The sequence below is a fragment of the Nelumbo lutea genome, chromosome 3, assembly GCF_056320005.1.
Source record: "Nelumbo lutea isolate HS-2025 chromosome 3, American lotus-T2T, whole genome shotgun sequence".
In the NCBI taxonomy this organism is placed as follows: domain Eukaryota; kingdom Viridiplantae; phylum Streptophyta; class Magnoliopsida; order Proteales; family Nelumbonaceae; genus Nelumbo; species Nelumbo lutea.
The window spans coordinates 34,715,128-34,734,028 of record NC_142686.1 but is presented as its reverse complement, the minus strand read 5'-3'; the positions used below and the strand labels follow the sequence as shown (position 1 = coordinate 34,734,028).

The window sequence follows — 18,901 nt, the reverse complement described above, 5'->3', positions numbered from 1 at the left end:
TGAACTTTCAAAGTTATTAGACAATGTAAGAGCTTGATCTTGACCACACTGTCTGAGACACTGCAATAACCTGCATTAAATAAGTCATTGACACAAGGTGTTGTGGGTGCAGGTTTACCAATTGCACATTTTTGTACCATCAAAAGTCGGTTCTTGTGATGTAACATATCTGGAAAAGCTCTGTTGAATTTTGGAAGCATATCCATTTTTCTACTTTTCAAGTCAGAGGTATGATGCAACCATATCTGGAACAGTTGTTTTGTATTTGTGAAGTTAATGTAATATTCAAATTTATTCTTGTAACATGTACATCGCGTGACTGTTGTAATATTTTAAATTTTAAAAACCCAGTTTTACATTAATTTCTTTTGCCCCAAAATTGAATTTTTTCCGTTCTTATTTTTTGCTTTTTCAATTTCTTTTGCCGCATCTCTATTCGCATCAGAGAGAGAGAGACAGAGGATGTGACATTAGTAATTTAGTATGTGACCTGATTTATACCGGAGACAAATTCAGCTTGATCGTCTAAACTACATGTAATGGAGAACATGGACCTGAAAACGCATATCTAGTCATCTATTTAATACCGATTACTTTCATCCATATGGCTCAGTTTGGGAAGAGTACAAATACAAAGTTTGGTTTTGAAATACCGTATACAACAAGGTTTTGCATTATACAAAACTAGCTGGTGATGGCAGGGATGCCGATAGATTATTTGCTTTAAATTTTCAGATTACAGAAAAGAAAAACTACAGGGAAGGATTCAGAGCTTGAATGAATTAAGAACAAATAATAGATCGATTATTTTGAAATGATGCCTGCATAGATTCGGAAAAGAAACAGAACAAGGGTATGGGTATAGCAGCATCGATGGGGACATTGAAACATCACTGAGATCTCCACCCTTTGATGCAGCAGGTTAAAGTCAAACAACTAAAAGCTTTTGTAACTCCTTCAGAATTCCGAACCGTGAACTTCATGAATTTAAATGGCATTGCCTTTGGGTTTGGACCACCATACTGGTGGAACCAACCACATATCGTAGGCCAAAAATGAAAAATCAGCCTAAGCTCAGATCCCACAAATTCATACTAATCTTCATATCATATCTCGCTTATGGAGGGAGGACTGATTACCATCTTTTACACTCGACTACTTACAAATTAGATGGTGTAGGAACGGATGAATTTGCTGAAATAGCACTGAAACAGTTGCCAGTTCAGTGGTCATAATTTGTTATATTGGCATCCCGTTTCCTGATTCGCTACTTCATATACTTGAGCCTAGTCCATGCTTTTATTTGTTCAATGAGATGTGAAGAGAGAAAAGGGCAGTCTTCTATAGGTCTGCCCTTCCTCTGTGCTTAAATCTCACCATTTTGTCTGGAATTAATTCGGTGTTACATTGTACATGTTCTATTATTTTAAAACTTATTGTTCTTAATTTCTTGGTCACATTTAACCATCTTTTGATCTTTGCAATTATCAATAATAAGATGTCCCTTTAGTCTTGATTTTTAACAAGCATTAGTTGAGTCTGGATGTACATAAACTAATATTCACCCAACATTCAAATGCACATTGGTTTTATATTGACAAATACAGATGAATACAAAATTGAAACTCGCAATGCCCATGGAATGGATACAAAAGATTTATAGCCCTAAAGCACAAAGCCCCAATGTAATGTAGTGTCCGATAAGGAGGGCTTTCCATGGTGGCTTACTGGCTTTTGCCTTTTGCAAGATGGGCCCCATCTGGACAGCCTGTGTAAGTAATGTTTGGTAAAAAACTGAAAATTGCCATTCCCTTAGAGGCTTCTTTTAGCAGCTTCTCCAAAGCAGCTCAACCAAAGATTCAGCCCTCACAAATCCCTTAAGGCTTTGTGATTTTATTTTCTGGCTCAATCTTGTTCACCACAGCAGAAAGCTAAAAATCAAAAGGTTATCCAAACAGAGCCTAATTTCCACCAATCCAATCCATTTAGGCCAATGCTCAAACAAGTCAGATGCCACGGATGAGTGATGAACAATGCATTGTACATAGAAAAACATATATTCAATGTTTAAAAGCCGACCTCCTCTTAATAATTGTTCAGATCACATGTATTGGGCCCATTCCATTAATAAAGGATATATTTGATGCGACTGATATTTGATTTTTCATCAGTCTACAATTCCTAATGAATTTTACAAGTTCATATAAATTACATATAGCACATGAAATGAATAATCAAAAAGTATTAAAGAAATAAAAACGCCAATATAAATTACATAAAGTTCCAACCATGAGTTGCCCACCAGATCGGTATTTGGACTGCATGTTCATATTCAAACCAGTTCGATAACAACCAGTTAAAGCCGAGATGGAATGAAATGCAATACATCCCATGGAAGATGCCCTTCATTGATTTTGTTTATTGGAGTTCCTGTTTCAGTTCCATAATTTAAATGAAATGCAATACATCCCATCAGCTGGCATTCGTTCGTCTGGTCTACTCTTTTTTTTATCAGTTTCTTCTGATCCACTCTGAACATCTTTCTTCAGCAAATGCTGAGATTAAATGCCCAGGTGGCATAATAAAACTTCAGGAGATGCTGAAGTTTGCTTGATCACAGGTAGTAATTGCCCAATCCTAGTTCTGTGGTAAAGTGACACATTGAGAAAGAATTCCAGAATTATGAATTTAAACGAGTATTAGCTTAAGACAATGTTGTAGCATTGCATAAAGGCCTGGGGGCATGGGCCTTCTTTCAACAACAGAAAACCCTCAAGTTTATTAAAAGAGTATGCTAATGATCAGATTTTACAAGGAATCAGAAGAAAATAGAGCTTTCAGAGGCATAGAATTCAACCAATGGATTAAGTTAACATCCTACTGATTTAAGTAATTATGTTTTCAACATTTTCATCTTGTGGGATTCTTTGATCTGTGTGCACTAATCATTGCAACCTCAGGCAGATTACATTCTTGGAAAATAACCTGGCAAATCTATGAGCTATTTAGTTATGGAATAACTAATCCAGTAAAAGTTCACCATAGATGTGCTTCTATTGCTTTGAAGTCTCTTCTTCATTTGGTGGTGGGATGTATTGAAGGTTAGAGATGTTTCACATATGCAAAGAGTAAAACCCTAAAATTATTTTTGGAGCCCTTATCGCAGGTCCTGACAGGAAAATCGACTTCTATGATGAGCTTTCCAATTATTAGCAGACTGAGTCTACCAGCTCTGGTTGTGTTCCTCTTGCAGCCCTCATTACCAATGTTGAAGAGCACCATGGGAAACTGAGGTGGATATAGACAAGCAATTTACATTTTTTCTGTTCCACTTCACCTTATGATTCCATCAAAGTCCATGAGATCCATACACACCCTAATGGTCTAGGTACTTTGCAAAGAGATAATCTAGGTGCTTGTAGAAGAGGCCCTTCTACATCACCTAGATGGAGTCCAACCAGAACTCTTCTAAAGAACAAATTCAAACAATCACAAGGCTAGATTTACTTGACTCTCTAGAAAAATTTAATGAATGTAATGGTTAAGTCACCCAACCAGAATATGTAGATTAGAAGATCTACAAGAAAATAAGTAATATGCAGTTCTTTTCTTTTGGAGTATGTAGTTAGAATATCTGGATACTAGTCAAAGCATTTGCATATGAATTCTAAACAGTTTCCTTTCAACTACAATATGTAGTCCATACACCTCTTGTCTAACCAACACCCCCCAAAAAGAAGAATAAAAAGCATAGGCCCCATTGAACTACATTTAACTAATGCGCCCTGGTTCACAAAAGTGATAATAATAAACAACAAAATAAAAGCTACTATTCTCTGGTACTAAATTAAGGAAAGCATCCCTGATATGTACTTGATCAGTCATTCAGTCTCTGCAAATTAAGCTTAGTAGACGCTATCCATTTGGTTAAGAAAAGAGAGAGTAGGAACTTCCATTGAACATCTGAAAAGAAGATAACACCACCACAAAAGAAGATAACTAAATGTCTAAAAACCTGCATTGTCAAGCTTGGGCCACTTCTGGAGCTGTTCAAGAGCTCCTCTTTGGTGGCACTATAGCCATGGTTCAAAGCATCACTACTCATGATACGCAAAAATTGCATATCGTGAGCTTCCATGGGCAATGCTCTTTTTCATTTGTTCATCTCAGTATTTCACAAATAGGTACATTAGGAGGTGTTCCAACAGTTAAACATTAGAAATCCCCTAACTCATGGTGAATAGTGTTTTAGTGGATTCAAAAACCAATACGTACTGTATGATACACACCTATTGCAATGTTCTGGACCTTGTCTATAGCAAGCAACAGGCAACCATATAAAGTGGCTCAGAGAATGCAATAAAGGCTATTGGAACACCTCCCAGGGACCATGGAAAAGGCTGGTGACTAGCAGTCAAATATTTGTTGACTTCACCTTTGAATAGTTACTAATTAATTTAATGATTCATCTTGTAACCAAAATACAATTTTTCATCATAAACAGCCAAAATATAATGATCCTTCGGCTTCATGTCAGTATCTCATAATTGTAATTCTCTCGTTTTGGTAACAGAATTTGTTTGCCCATAACACATAAAGGGTAGAGGGAAAAAAAAAAGAGAGAGAACATCCAAGAGCTAAAGAATGATGAGTTGAGAACAATCTATCAGTATAAACATTTCCTTTTTTTCTCTTATTACTGATTTAAAATAACTATCAAATAAAAAGATAAGAAAGAAGAGAGCTAACATCAATTAAAGGCAAAATAAATCTATACAAAGATAAGAAGCCAACTAACTTTCCTCTCTATGCATATTCCTCCAAATCAAATTAAACCACAACCCAATCGCCCGTGTCATCAAAATCCAAGGTAGACTCAACAAGTGCATCAGCTCTCTCGTTTTTCCGAGGCAGACTAATTGACAATTGTGTATTACAATCTTGCTTGCTTATTTTTGCTTCTTCCGCCTCCTTTTCAGACTTTATTGTTTTTTCTGATAGATCCTCAGCAGTCCTTCTCTCATCATCCAACAATAAGGCCTCTTCTACTCCCTTCGGTAGAGCCTTCATATGAAGATCAACATTCAATGCTTTATCAGCCTTGACTCCAAACAACCTGGACAGAGCACTGTTTACATACACTGTTCTACATTCATCCGTCTCGGCCTTCCTGCTCCACGTCCATAAAAGTTCTGATCTCGGAAACTCTCCCTCGGCCAACCCAATGACAAAAGGACGGTTACCGTCACTCTCGGAATTATACTTGGCCGGAAAAGGCGGCAACGTCGACTTGAATCGATCCCTCACCGCCTGTAAAATCTCATCCATCAACGCATACCCATTATCTTTACTGACCTTCTCATGGATCGCGATTACGACATTCTCAACTTCCATGGCAGTAGGCACCAGTTTCTTGAGGAGGGAGGCCTTCTTCTTGGTGCACACGAAGTAGATTCCGTTGTACGTGAAGACAGCGATCGTGTCGGGGAAGTCATGGCCGAGAAGCCAGACGTAGAAGGCGGAGGTTACTGGATGGGAAAGGGCGGCGGAAGGGGAACCGTCGGCGGGTGGAGGGGGTGTGCAGAGCAAGAGAACGTTGGAATCACCCCATAGAGATCCGTTTCTTTCCTTCCAGCTCGAGTAAAATAACCTTAATCTCTTCTTGAATGCTCTCAGGTTCATGCTGTGTTGCTTAGAATCCTCTCATGGTAATGGGTTTCTGCTGCAAAATTGAAAACTTCAATTACGCCCACAAGTAGTATCAAAAAACAAACATGAAACAACTAAATATTTCCTCCTATTCTTCTTCTTCAATTAGGGTTAGGGTCAGATTTTAAAGACAGAAAAAGGGTAAGTAAGGATTAAAAACAAAAGAAAGAAAACAGGAAATTAGAGATGAACATGAAACCCAGAAAACTCCACCAGGAGGAGGAAAAAAAAAAAACAGGTATTTATCTTTGAAGTGGGGAGAAGAAAAGGGCAGAGCTTTCTAACCTGTTTTGGAAATCGGAGGGGGTTAGAACTTAGAATTTCATCTTACGTTCCTGAGAGGACTCAAAACTTGCTTGGGGGTTGGGAATCCATATCCGACATTCCTCACAGAAGCAGGAGATTTGGGTTGGAACGCAAAACGCGCCAAATAAATAACACGCCGCACCGGCCGTAATTTAGAAATTAGAATTACAGTTACGATTCATGGTGGTGAATTATTTATTATTTTGTCCTCAAGTAAATAAATCGTTTAATCAACCCAATCCACTCCACTATGGTACCGAAAAAGGTATGGTACCTAAACCAACTCGTAACCAATCATCTAGTAACTGTCGGTTAGAATATCAGTAAATATGGTTACAATTAACAAAAGTTTGCAAAGTTAAATATAAAATAAAAACTAGATTTTTCTAAATCCCAAATCCCAATCAATTATGCAGAATTTTAATAATGAAAATTTATACGTTACACTCATACCGGATCCTAGCAGATTATAGAAATAGAGAGAGCAAAGTTTGGGTGAAGAATTTTATTGGTCAAATTTGATTAGAATTAAATTGAGTCAAATTGAATTCGATTAAACTTTAATCTCTTTGCAGTCTTTTAGTTTTTTTGCCAAAAGTGAAAACTGTTTTGAGATGTAAATGGATCTTTTTTTTGTTCTTTTCAAATTGAGATTGATAGCTTTTCAAATGAACCATGAGGAGGTCCAAAACGGAAGAGTTAGATGCTTCATTGTAGATTCTTTTAGAATGATTTACTATAACACTCCCTATAGTTTCATGAATTTATTTAAACCTATTTTATAGTTTTCATTTTATTAAAAGCATTCTGTATAGTTTACAATCTAGTTATTTAATCAACCTTTCACTAACAAGTGTTAGTTTTTTCATCTGAAAATAGTAACATTATAATCTAAATTGAGTGAACAATGTTCAAGGACATGGTCCTATGGCTATTTATTCCAAAAATACCCTTAATACTTCTTCATACAAAAAACAAAATTGACTAAATAGAGTTGAATAGAATAATTATTCATATCTTACTAGGGGCAAAAATGATATTTTCATTTTTTTTCTTTTTTATAGAATTTATTCAAATGGAAATTAGGATTAAAGCTCCACTGTCATCTAATAGAAGGTCAATTAAGTAAACCAATTGCAAACTATAGGAGAACTTTTAGTAAAACACAAACTATAAGGTGGATTTTAGTAAATCCATAAAGTGTTTCATTAAACGACCCATTCTTTTACTTAGATATAAATAAAACTTTCTCTGCATTGATTGAACCGCTTTGAAAATGTAAGATAGCTTCATTGGAAAGTCAATTTTTCGGCTCATTTATTTTATGGATTTTTATTTATTTATTTTTTTTTTTGTGTGTTTAAGATGCAAAGGTGTTAAGTTTTTTATGAATCTTTGATGTCTTTTGTTTGTATCATGGTTATCAAAACTGGACCAGATCAGACGGTCGGACTGGAAAACCGGGAACCGGTCATTTGACCAGTTCCGTTTTCTTCCAAAACCACTTTTTCCCCCAAAACCATTGATTTTGGTCAGCAAACCGCTGAACCGGTTGGTGAACCATTCGAACGGTTTTCACCGTTTTCTAATTTTTTTTAATTTTCTTTTTCAAAATGGGCCAATCGTTCGGGTCAAACTGTCGGACCATTCGAACCGATAATTGGACCCCTAACGGGTTCAGTCACCGGTTCGTTTTTAAAAACCATGGTTTGTGTTACTAGATTCATGGATTTTCTTCCAAAAATGAAGAAATCCAAAAAAAAAGTATTTTATTAAATGGTTTTGATTGTAAGAAAAAAATCCAAAAACCAAACAAATTATTTTTAAAATTTTGGGTAATTTACAAAAAATAAAAATAACAAAAGAAGAACTGTTTAGTAATTAAAATTTGTGAATTGCATAAAATATGATCTGAATCATATATTGAAGGAATTAAAACCATCTGACAATGCACCCAAACAATGCAAAACCGTGTGACGAGACTGAAGCATCAAAGTTGATGTTAATCGTTCCTGGAATGGGAGGATTACATTTCACATTTTCACCTGTTTCCGTTTGCATTAAAATATTCCCAAACGGCATTTGAGGCTTTCTTACATCTAATTTTATGTATGAACCATAATAGAAAGCATAACTTTTCCCATATTAAGGGGACTTCTGGAAAAATCACAATCAACATTCTAAGCCTCTCCCCCATAAGATGCAGCAGTCTCCATCAATTACCGTTCCTCTATCTCTTAGAAGAGTTTCCGTTGGCAGTTTTCCCTTCAAAATTAACCACAAAAAACTTTATGTTGGGGGGAACAGTACATCTTTAGAATTCCATTTTGCCCTGTCCTCCGGCTGAGCTCTCTGGATGGGGATTGCCTTTATTTCCACTCTCATATTCTGGTCAATAGCAATAATATCCTTTACTCTCATATTCAATTGATCATTGTTAAGTCCATTCCTATTTAGTATCCTGTTAATTATTGGTCCTGAGTTCAGCCATTAATCATTAACTATGTTTATCATATGTTCTCCACTAATCCAACTTCCCAGCACAGTCCTTGTTTTAGGAGTTAGGACTTCTCTGTTTGCCAATATTCCTCTCCATTGGTTGGCTTTGGATCCCACAAGTTCTTGTTACTAATGTATTTCTTTTCCTTACGACTCCCCGCCCATAACCTATTTTCTTGAGTTTTGATAGTCTCCAGCCAAGCTTTGCAATACTGGCCATGGTTTAGAGGACTGATATTTTCGATACAAAAAGTAGTGACATTTCAAATGAAGAAATGCCATAACCTTGAGTAACAGTTATTTGAATCTTGTGTGTGTGTGTGTGCGTCGATTGAATAGGATGAGTCTCTATACAAAGCAAATTCTTAAGAATCACATGGAACAAATCAACAAAACTGACGGTCACCCTAACCTGGGCTACTTTAGTATGGATAAATAAATCAACCCAGATGAACGCCGCCCAAGTGGATAGATAACAAATGGCAAATGCCACAAACTTGACTGATATTTAGATATCAAGATCACGGGAGGGTGGCATTGGGGTCTGAATCTACACCTCACAGCACGGTGGGAGGCTGGTATAGGGGAACATCTCTTATCTGGATGTTGCCATTTATGTAGAGATGTTCCAAATGCACGGTGGGATGTTTTATGAGGTCAATGTGTCGAGCAAAATCCCAATTCTTACATGGTAAGCACCAAGTGAAAAGCTATTGTTACTGAAGTTGGTATATTTTCATACCAGAAGACGACTGCATTGTTAATCTAGGCACACTTTCGGAAAGAAAGACTTGCATTTGTAGTCCTTCTAAACTGAGCCTTGATTATCATACCCTACGAGTCTTCAATAATTTTATACCAACACTAAAAAGTAAGAACTCCGTCGATTAGAAAAAATGGCCACCTAGTCTCAATGGAAACGGTTATGATTGGTTGAGAAAAAAATAATCTCATTAAAATGGAAGAATTCTACTAAAGTACTATATATAAATTTTGAATTCAATCCTTCAACAACAAGAGAAAATAAGCCTTGAATTGGCATTGTCAAAAACATGGTAAAAAACCTTACAAGGCAATATACCAAAAAGACGAAAAAACCCATGACCAAAAAGACATATTAAGAAAAACTAGCAGTTTACGAACTGAAAAGGAGGCAAACAACTTCCAAAACTCCTCCATGTTTTTTGTTCATTCATCATCGAACGTTGTCTTCTTACCTGTCATTGGCCAGAAAGATTTTTCAGAACATTACTTGAAAAGCATAAATATCGAACAATTGTAATAAAATTTCTCAAGAGCAGGAATATTTCAAAGTTACGTCCAGTCTGTTAAAGAATCTAATGGCAACCCAGCCAAAGTCGACATACAAATATCCTTCCAAATAAATTACGCTGCAAGACGTTGTTCTGGAGATGAACACACACAAACTAGGGCATAGGTCTTTCTTCCTTTTGTTGGTAAATAGATAAAGAAGCTTTGAAAAGTCAAAAAGACCACAAGAAAAGACACGGAAGACCCCCAAAAGAAAATGATATAGGACTGACGATAAGAGTTATGTGGGCGGGCGGTGCCAGACTGATAAAATATATTATCAGTTTTACAGACATTGTAAGCTCCCAATTCAAGAAATATGGAGTAAACTTATATCCAATGTTGCCACACTCGGACCAAACAACCCAACAGGCTCGGTAGGCCACACAGTTTCACCAGTTCACTTCAATCCATAATACCGTCAATCAGCTAGGAACCTGAAAGCTAACCCAGGTCACTGGTTCAAACATCCAATCGGACTTGACATTTTCTTAAACATCACACTGCAGGTGAAAGGTTCTCATGTTCAAAAGGATCTGGCAAGTAAATCTAGGATGGAAACCCTAACCTGTGCCAGCTGCTGCCAAGCTTGGCTTATTTGGTGTTCCGCGTCCCCTGCCACGACCTCCAAATCGACCCCCACCACCAGATCGACCACCTCCACGTCGACCACCAAATCGGCCACCATCTCTACCACCACTCCTGCCACCACCACCTCTCCCACTGCCACCACCATCACGACTGTCACCTCTTGGTCGTGCCTCTTCCACTGTCAAGGAATAATCCCCAAGTTCACTTCCATTCAATTCCAGAGCCTTTGAGAAACTGTCACCGTCACCGAACTCAATATATGCTATCCTGCAGCAAAAAAAATGGTAAAAGATAATATAACACACACAAAACAAGGCATTCTTGAGGAAGAACAGCAGATAAAACTCCAAATTGATTTTGACAAACAAAAGAAATGAAAACAATGCAAAAAACATCAAAACAGTCTTTTCTGGAAGGGATTTCAAAGCACTTAATAAACCTCAGGTTGACAAGGTCCCCTTCAAGCTACTTGTACCAACCAACAAAAAAGATTACAACATAATTAATGGAAAAGGACAATAGACGAATAAAACGAAAATCAAATGTGCATACCCCTTGGGAGCACCACTGTCGAAGTCTTTTGGAATGGACATTCTAGTAATCTCTCCACAAGATCCAAAATGTTCTTCCAAGGTGCTACGTATCTGCAGTCACCAATCAAGAGTGTAAAAGACAACTCCAAAAAGCAAATCTAGAAACAACCATGTTGAATGGCTTTACCTGATCCTCCCCACCAGATTTATCAAAACCGCGTACATATATGGTCTGGCCTTGGCTTTTCCCTCCCTTCTGGTACGAACTGTTCTCTTTTCTAAAATATTAAAAAGATCCAGTGAAACTCGATATAATATCAATTTTTTGGCAAGGAGAAAATTGTACAGGAAAACCATACCCGCTATATGGAGTATATGAGCTTCTTTCACGAGCCAAGTCAAGTCTAACTGAACGACCCAACAAATCTTGCCCATTTAACTCAAGAGCCTGCAAAAAGGAAATTTTAATAAAAACAAGATTAAACTTGTTAAAGAAGAATAAATTAATTAATAGAATGAGGTAAATGCACCATAATTATCAAAAAATCAAGGAAAATTCACCAACAGAGTGAGTGCATGGACTGAGCATATGAACATGTTGCAGTTGTGGCCCTTATAGGAAGGCAGCTATCATGTTTCGATATTAATCTCACATATACAATGATGCCATAAATCAAAAAATGATGCCATTGTCAACATATACTTAAGTCCTCTCATGCAGTTAGCAAAGCAAGGCACATGTTGACATCCTTCAAGATTCTCAAGTCAAAACAGTAGATATGAAATGTTAACTAAAGTAGCAAACATTATAAAAGTTTCCAGCAGTTCCTCCCATTCCTACAACCATGGCAGAGGCCTTCAAGCAACTTTATCAGGATGAAGTAGGACCATGAAGATTCCTTCAATAATTAAGAATTTTTATCAAGTGTTTCTGTATTAACATACACTTGTTAGAAGTAACTATCAGGAAAAACCAATAGATTCAGTGTTCATCTATACATATCACTGTCAAGGCTCATTTAAGATGGATGAATAAAAGAATGAATCAATGAAAATCAGAATTTTCTTGTTATCTTATGGTTTTGTGCTAACTCCTGTAGGTGCAGACTCAAACATGATTTTAGAATATTATATGGTACAAGTCATTTAAATAAATTGTATCCATTAAATCATGTGAAAGTGCAATTTCGTTCACTAACTTGATATAAAGAAGTTTCCTTGTCTAAAGTGACCCGCCAAAAGTTAATAACAGTATAACAAAAACATTCCCGAGGCAACAATGTAAGAAGCAGATGTATGACCTCATTGTAAGAGAGTTCAAGAAATAACTATTAAATTGAATCTACCTTCATTGCTGCTTCTTCAGTTGCAAATTCAACATGGCCAAATCCCTTGAACCGCCCTTCTTCATTTGAAGCAAAGCGGACATCAACAATTTCCCCAGCATCCTTAAAGAATTCCTCCCTAAAGGAAAAACAGAGAAGAATAAGTCATAAATGAGATCATGGAAACCCTAGTGAAATGTCCAAGGCCTAGAGTACGTTATAGTTGGTTGCTTACACATCAGCCCGTTCTATTGAAAAAGAAAGGTTGCCAACAAACAATGTCTTTGACCCTGTACTTTGCACTTGAGGTGTAGCAGGAGTCTTGGGCTGCACAATATACAGAAAAAAATGGTCGAACATTGCATGAAAAAGTTCATTATAATAACCAAATTAGCAATCAAACAAAGTAAAAGCCTACAGCTTTCTTTGCAGATTTTGCATCAGCTTTCTTAATATTTTCCTTAGGTGAGGCAGCATCTACCATTTCTTCATCACTGTCTTCTTTGGCCTAAAAATATTTCAATACAATACATTCAATTAGAAACACATGACATCAAGGCTATCATGTGAAATTGAAAAATCTTCCATTTTGTGAGCAAATTTTAGAAAATTGCATAATTGGAACCTGGGTCATTTCCCCAAACAACTAAGAAATGGCACCTAAATTACAGAAAGCCCTTTATCACAGAAGTGCAAATCCAAACGGATTACACATTTTTCATTTACTAGTTGCTAATATAGCAATAGATATGGCATTAAACAAAACATAAGGGTTCAAAACAGGATTGATGTAGCCAACTGCATATATTTAGAATCTATCTCTTAGATGATAATCACAATGAGTTGCTACTTTCAGCCAGCACACACTACCTGATCCGTACATACAAAGAGGTATCAATGGTTAATTTTTTTAATTAAAAATAGAATCTGTCTTTCCATAAGCAATTAGGAAATAGAGAGATAATAGAATGCAAAATACAGGGACTAAAAGTACACATTCTGCACAAGAATAATAAAGAACGTTATTTTTAACTGAAGATCCTTTGGCAACCTTGATATCATATCTTGTCATACCACATGGAATATTATACAATCTCACTCATGCCCAAATAAATTTTCCTTTACAATTTAACAATGCAATAATTCACTAGCAATAGCGTACTTAAAAAATACATGAGCAAATAATGTTTTCCTGGGAACCACTTACATTTTTCTTTGGAGTTTTGGTGTCTTGCTCCTCCTCACTTTCCTCCTCAGATGACTCCTCTTCAGAACTGCTACTCTCCTTTGATACCTTGGTAGGCTGCTAAGCAACAAGGTTTAATCAGTGGAATATTTTTCAAAAGTTAAAATGAAAGCGAGTTAAAAGAACAAGTAGTTAAGTGAGTATTCCAGCATATTGTCCATTGGTTAGATAAAACATGTCCTTTTTTTTAGGCTTTCCAATATTTGCAGAAACAGAAGGCTGCTCCATACAAGTCATAATAGAAAATTAACTCCAAGAGAAGTAAGAAGAAACAAAAAAGAAAACCATAATGAGTAATGATCATAAATATATACCGGGGCTTTCAGCTTTTTCTTCTGAGGCTCTTCATCACTCTCGGAGCTTTCATCATCCTCACTCTCATCCTTCTTGGCATCAACCTTTGTGTCAAGTAAAAATATGGAAAATACCACTTTTCAGCATCAACATCCAGCAATACCCAAGAATTTGATATGTCAATACAGAAAATGCAACATGATGTACAAAACAATGAACAGATCACATTAGAATTCATCAAGAAAATAAATATCATGCCACAATAAAAGGCCAAAGCCATATTATTATCCTCAGCCACATGGGATGCTTATATAGTGATTATGAAGGAGTAATGCATGCAACAAATTGGAGAATTCAAAGAGGTGGGTCACCTGTTTGGTGCTTGCAAGTCTTTTTGTAGGGACAACCTTCTTGGATGGGGGAGCCTGGATCAAAATATCACAATCATGATTAAAAAACAAACAGAATAAAACAGAAAAAACTAAATACAGCACAACCACAGATAATTTTATGGTTTATCCTCGAAAACAATTGGCATACATTTTGACGATATACAGACAGTGATTACGAGCATACATTCATATCAACTTTGATTCAAAATATCATGATAGTTATATATCTGTACAAGTACATCAATTAATTTACAATGTCATACAAAACACTGACAAGTCCATGTTTAAAAAAATGACATTTCTTAACATTTTATTTTCACAGGTACACTAAGATAAAACAATACTGAAATACATCTCAACATATCCTGTGGTGCTTCAATATCTTTTACATTGTTTTCAATAAGTTTTATTTAGTACTATCCAAATAATTTCTTTTAATATACTTTTGAGCTTATCATTATTAGTGATTCTTTTCTTCATACTATAGGTTTCTACAAATTATTGTTCAGCTACATAAGTGATGCTTCCAGTTATTTACCTGAAAAACAGGATAAACAATAAAATAACATTAAGAAAATATCTCTATGTAAATAACAACTTTTATATTAAATAAAGAATAATAATGTAGTATTTTTTCTAATTGTATGGTGCTGATGAGGAGAGAAAACACAGGACTGCAGAGATGAATGATCAGAAAATAATGAGGCTCTGAGTAACCAGATAGCATCTTCCGGCTCTTTTCAACCAGAGTATGATGTATGTTCCATCACTAACAAGTTTGGGATATAAAATATAATTTTTAAGTACAACATTGATTGAAGTGCCAATTATCATAAAAAACATCAACTGAAGTGACACAAGCACCGCGATGCCATATGCCTATCCCATAACAAAATAATATTTACAACCTGAATATCAATAACAGGTACCATTGGACAATATTCATGTCACTTGTAGCATCTAATAATAATTTTAACCCTTGACTTTATTCTATGTTGAGAATGAAATTATCTTACAATAGTATATCATTTCAAAAAGATTATATCACTTTTTTGATAAACAGTGTCACATCAATTTATACTGATACAATATTTTAAAGAAGTATGTTCAATTATGTCTAAAATATTACTAGTTATACCCAATGTTTAATATTTACACATTTTATGAATCATTATATTATGGAATTGTTGCAGTAAACCAACATAAAATTTAAAAACTTCCAACATATTTCTCATTTTCAAGGGGTTGATATTATCATCGGAACAATAACCACCATTATAGACTTTCTATATTGAAGGGATCTCCACTTACAACGAATGAAACTCCCCGTTATCAATAAGCAGGTATAAGACAACAAGACAAAAAGAAGCAACAGGACTTACAACAATGGAAAAATGATAATGTTTACTATGGTATGGCTTTACCTAGTTGGCTCTCCTATTAACATTATTTTTACCTAGTATGGCTTTACCAACAAAAACATTATTTTTAACAGTCGTCTTTTCAATCACCCATCTCCATCTATATAAAAAAGGAGAATAACTCCTTGTCCACCCCTACTAAAATGTTTGTATCAGTGCTGCATACCTAGTTGGATGCCTGGGTAACAATGCCTCCAAAGTGCCTTAAGGAGACACCTGGTCAATATCTAGGTGACACTTAAACTACACCATCATTAAAAAAAGAAGGGCAATAAAATGCCAAAGTTAAGCGAAATACAGTGAACTTTTGCAGCAGGCATATTTGGCTATCATCCATGATTAAGAAGTCAAAAGAAATAAAACTAAGCTGTCACTTGAAAAACAATGGATAATGACTGTACAAAACAATGAAACCAAAAGCAACAATAAATTGAAATGAAGCAAATCCCCCTAACAGCATGCACAATGGCCATCACATGGAATAGAGATTTATGAACATTATTATTTTCTTTTGCAACAGAATAAAACTAAGAACTCTTTTTTTACATTAAAAAATGTTAAAACTCAGCAAAACAGGAACATTTTTCAAATGGTAACCCCAATACTCACATCATCCTCATCTGAGCTATCATCTGAATCTGAGCTGTCACTTGATTTCACCTTCTTGGGAACTGCAGTAGAGCCATTCTTTGCAGCAGGCAGTTTCTTTGCTGATGGTTTCTGTGCATGATAATAAGTGATCAGTGATAAATTTCTTGACAATCATGTCATGAATTCCCCGTGAACACTGAAGTAGAGAAACATAAAACAACAAATAATCACTCACATCATCTTCATCTGAGCTATCATCTGAATCTGAGCTGTCACTTGATTCCACCTTCTTCTTGGGAACTGCAGCAGATCCATTCTTTGCAGCAGCAGCAGGCTGTTTCTTTGCTGATGGTTTCTGTAAATGATAATAAGTGACAAGTTGTATAAATTTCTTGACTATAATGTCATGAATTCCCCCATGAACACTTAAGTAGAGCAACATAAATCAACAAATAATCTCACAACATCTTCATCTGAGCTGCTATCTGAATCAGAATCATCACTTGATTCATCTTTCTTCTTGGGAACTGCAGCAGCAGCTGGCAATTTCTTTGCTGCCGGCTTCTGCACATGATGATAAGTGATTGGCATTAAAATCTTTCAGATAATAATGTTATGTATCCCCCACGAACTGTGAAATAGAACATCATAAATCAACAACTAATTACTCACATCATCTTCATCTGAGCTGCTGTCTGAATCAGAATCATCGCTTGATTCATCTTTTTTCTTGGTAACTACTGCAGAACCATTCTTACTAGCAGCAACTGGTAGTTTTTTACCCTTGGTTTTAGGGTCCTGCGTACACAGGGTTATATATACTCAAAACAGATGTAAAACCAAAATGAATATCTATTCTCTGATCAATAAACTATTCATGATCATAGGACAAAGCATTATAAGTGAATACCCACTTCCTCATCACTATCATCAGAAGAAGATTCAGAACTGGTGGCTGGTTTTCCTTTCTTAGCAGGTTTTCCAACAGGGCCATTCTTAGCAACAGAGGGCGGCTGCTTTTTGGTAGGTACAGCAGCTTTCACAACAGGCTCCTGAAACATCAAAAGTTAAAAAAACACCGCAAACATTTATAGAACCAACAAAGTTGGTTAAATATCAAGCTCACCTCATCAGAAGAGGATTCTTCACTACTGGATTCTTTAGCAGCTGGCTTCACTGCTTCACTGCCCTTCTTTGGTGGTGCTACCTTAGCCTAAAATTACAAATTTATGAATAACGTAATCAATCACAGTCAACAAAAGCACAGATGACTTACATACCACATATCTGGTCAAAAAATATTTTAGGCATCAACTATTCAACTCTAATAAAACAGACCAAGTATCTAAGCCTGTAAGGCAACATGAAAAATACTAGATAGAAAGTACATAAATAAAGATGATAAATGCGTTATTCGACACAATTATGGAACAAGATCTGGTTCGTGTGGGGGTAGGGGGAGAATGAGAGAGAGAAAGGTGAGGCAACGCCAAGCTTTGGTGAAGTATCACATAGAAACTCTTTTATGAAGCTAAAGAGCAACCTGCGCTTAAAAATGCGTCTTTGTGCTATTTTATTGCCCCTGTTTTATCGGCCTTTATTCCTTAATTAAGCATGTCTGTGCTCTATTCTATTGTTGTACAGGTGGCAAAAGAACAAAACCTTCTCCGGTCCAAATACTACTTAATGAAGCATATAATGAATAACGGAAATGAAAACCAAGAAAACATAGGCAGCACAAACCAGACCTTTGGCTTCTCATCTTCGGACTCAGAAGAACTACTGGTTTCCTCTTTCTTCTTCTTTGTTTTAATCCCACTCTTCTGTTTCTGAAGCGCCTCTATCTTCTGCTTCTTAACACTCGCCTGATTCTCCAAAGATTCTTCTGCACCCCTCTTCCCTATAAACAAGAGCAACCGAACACCCACTTTAGGTTTAAACCAGAAAAACAATCAAATCCGAAGTGGTAAGCAGATAGGTTCTTCCAAACCTTTCTTCGCTGACTTTGATGGTGCAGCAACAACAGCTGCCGGAGCGACCTGCATGGAATCACAACATTAACAGTCACGAATTTGCGAAACAAAAGCAATGAAAACGAATGAAAAAGAGATATACGCACTTGAGTCGCAGACTTCTTGCTGGATTTGCCCATGGTGTAGAAAGGACGATGTGGACTGAAGGTTCAGAGGAGAGAACTGCAAAAACCCTACAAACTTTTTTAGGGTTTTACGAATAGAGGAGAGTGAAGTGAACGCAAGTTACCATTTTATATACAGGGCGACGACGCGACGTTATTTTAGGGTTCGAAAAGCCACGAAATGTTTCAATTGTCTCGAGTCACTTGACGATGGCTCGGCGCACAGCGGTTCAATGTGGTTCAATCTAGGCCGACCCATTACTAATAATAACGTGGCTTACTCTTTAGATATTTATATTACTTTTTTTTTTGTGGGCTAAATATTTATATCACTTGAGACACGTTCAATGCGAGATCGGATCTATTCCTCACAAAGGGCGCTTCACACACACATCTTATCATGCATGGGGAACATCTCCCATACTTGTATGTTATTATTTACGGGGCAATGTTGGACTCATGTGCCTTTGAGTCACCCATGTGTGAGGAGCAGATCCCATTCCGTTCAATACAAGGCATGAATTGCGATCTAGTTCGTGGCACTTC

The 18,901-nt window shown here is 36.3% G+C and overlaps 3 protein-coding genes across 5 annotated transcripts in view; 1 reads left to right on the top strand and 2 right to left on the bottom strand.

Moving 5' to 3' along the window:
- Window positions 1–362, top strand: part of HCF136 (photosystem II stability/assembly factor, chloroplast (HCF136)) — a 36,621-nt gene extending 36,259 nt beyond the window's left edge. The window contains exon 9 of the mRNA XM_088978508.1: window positions 113–362. The gene's annotated coding sequence lies outside the window, so the exon portion shown is untranslated. The remainder of the gene's footprint in view (window positions 1–112) is intronic.
- A 4,302-nt stretch (window positions 363–4,664) lies between these two features.
- Window positions 4,665–6,182, bottom strand: LOC148864180 (FACT complex subunit SPT16-like). 2 transcript variants are annotated; one of them, XM_088975272.1, is made up of 2 exons: window positions 5,995–6,182; window positions 4,665–5,719 (listed from the first exon to the last, which is right to left on the bottom strand). In XM_088975272.1, exon 2 carries the CDS (start codon window positions 5,680–5,682, stop codon window positions 4,831–4,833), a length of 852 nt encoding a protein of 283 aa, XP_088831398.1. In that variant the 5' UTR covers window positions 5,683–5,719; window positions 5,995–6,182; the 3' UTR covers window positions 4,665–4,830. The 2 variants fall into 2 exon arrangements, with proteins under 2 accessions (XP_088831398.1, XP_088831397.1); XM_088975271.1 differs by having other exon boundaries at window positions 4,665–5,722; window positions 5,995–6,137.
- A 3,299-nt stretch (window positions 6,183–9,481) lies between these two features.
- Window positions 9,482–18,592, bottom strand: LOC148864179 (uncharacterized). Of its 2 annotated transcripts, none has more exons than XM_088974506.1 (20): window positions 18,338–18,592; window positions 18,209–18,257; window positions 17,967–18,118; window positions 17,345–17,431; window positions 17,133–17,270; window positions 16,891–17,016; window positions 16,681–16,782; window positions 16,454–16,573; window positions 16,237–16,347; window positions 14,186–14,239; window positions 13,835–13,918; window positions 13,482–13,577; window positions 12,693–12,782; window positions 12,510–12,601; window positions 12,296–12,413; window positions 11,309–11,397; window positions 11,137–11,227; window positions 10,969–11,060; window positions 10,394–10,683; window positions 9,482–9,731 (listed from the first exon to the last, which is right to left on the bottom strand). In XM_088974506.1, exons 1-20 carry the CDS (start codon window positions 18,368–18,370, stop codon window positions 9,703–9,705), a joined length of 2,043 nt encoding a protein of 680 aa, XP_088830632.1. In that variant the 5' UTR covers window positions 18,371–18,592; the 3' UTR covers window positions 9,482–9,702. The 2 variants fall into 2 exon arrangements, with proteins under 2 accessions (XP_088830632.1, XP_088830633.1); XM_088974507.1 differs by having other exon boundaries at window positions 16,684–16,782; window positions 18,338–18,510.
- Between the last annotated feature and the right edge of the window lie 309 nt (window positions 18,593–18,901).

Excerpts from the sequence above, each read along its gene's own strand:
- LOC148864180 (XM_088975272.1), bottom strand. The coding sequence starts at position 5,682 with ATGAACCTGAGAGCATTCAAGAAGAGATTAAGGTTATTTTACTCGAGC.
- LOC148864179 (XM_088974506.1), bottom strand. The coding sequence starts at position 18,370 with ATGGGCAAATCCAGCAAGAAGTCTGCGACTCAA. Across the intron at positions 18,258-18,337 it reads GCAAGAAGTCTGCGACTCAA|GTCGCTCCGGCAGCTGTTGT; the intron begins GTGCGTATATCT and ends GATTCCATGCAG. Across the intron at positions 11,228-11,308 it reads TCATATACTCCATATAGCGG|AAAAGAGAACAGTTCGTACC; the intron begins GTATGGTTTTCC and ends TTAATATTTTAG.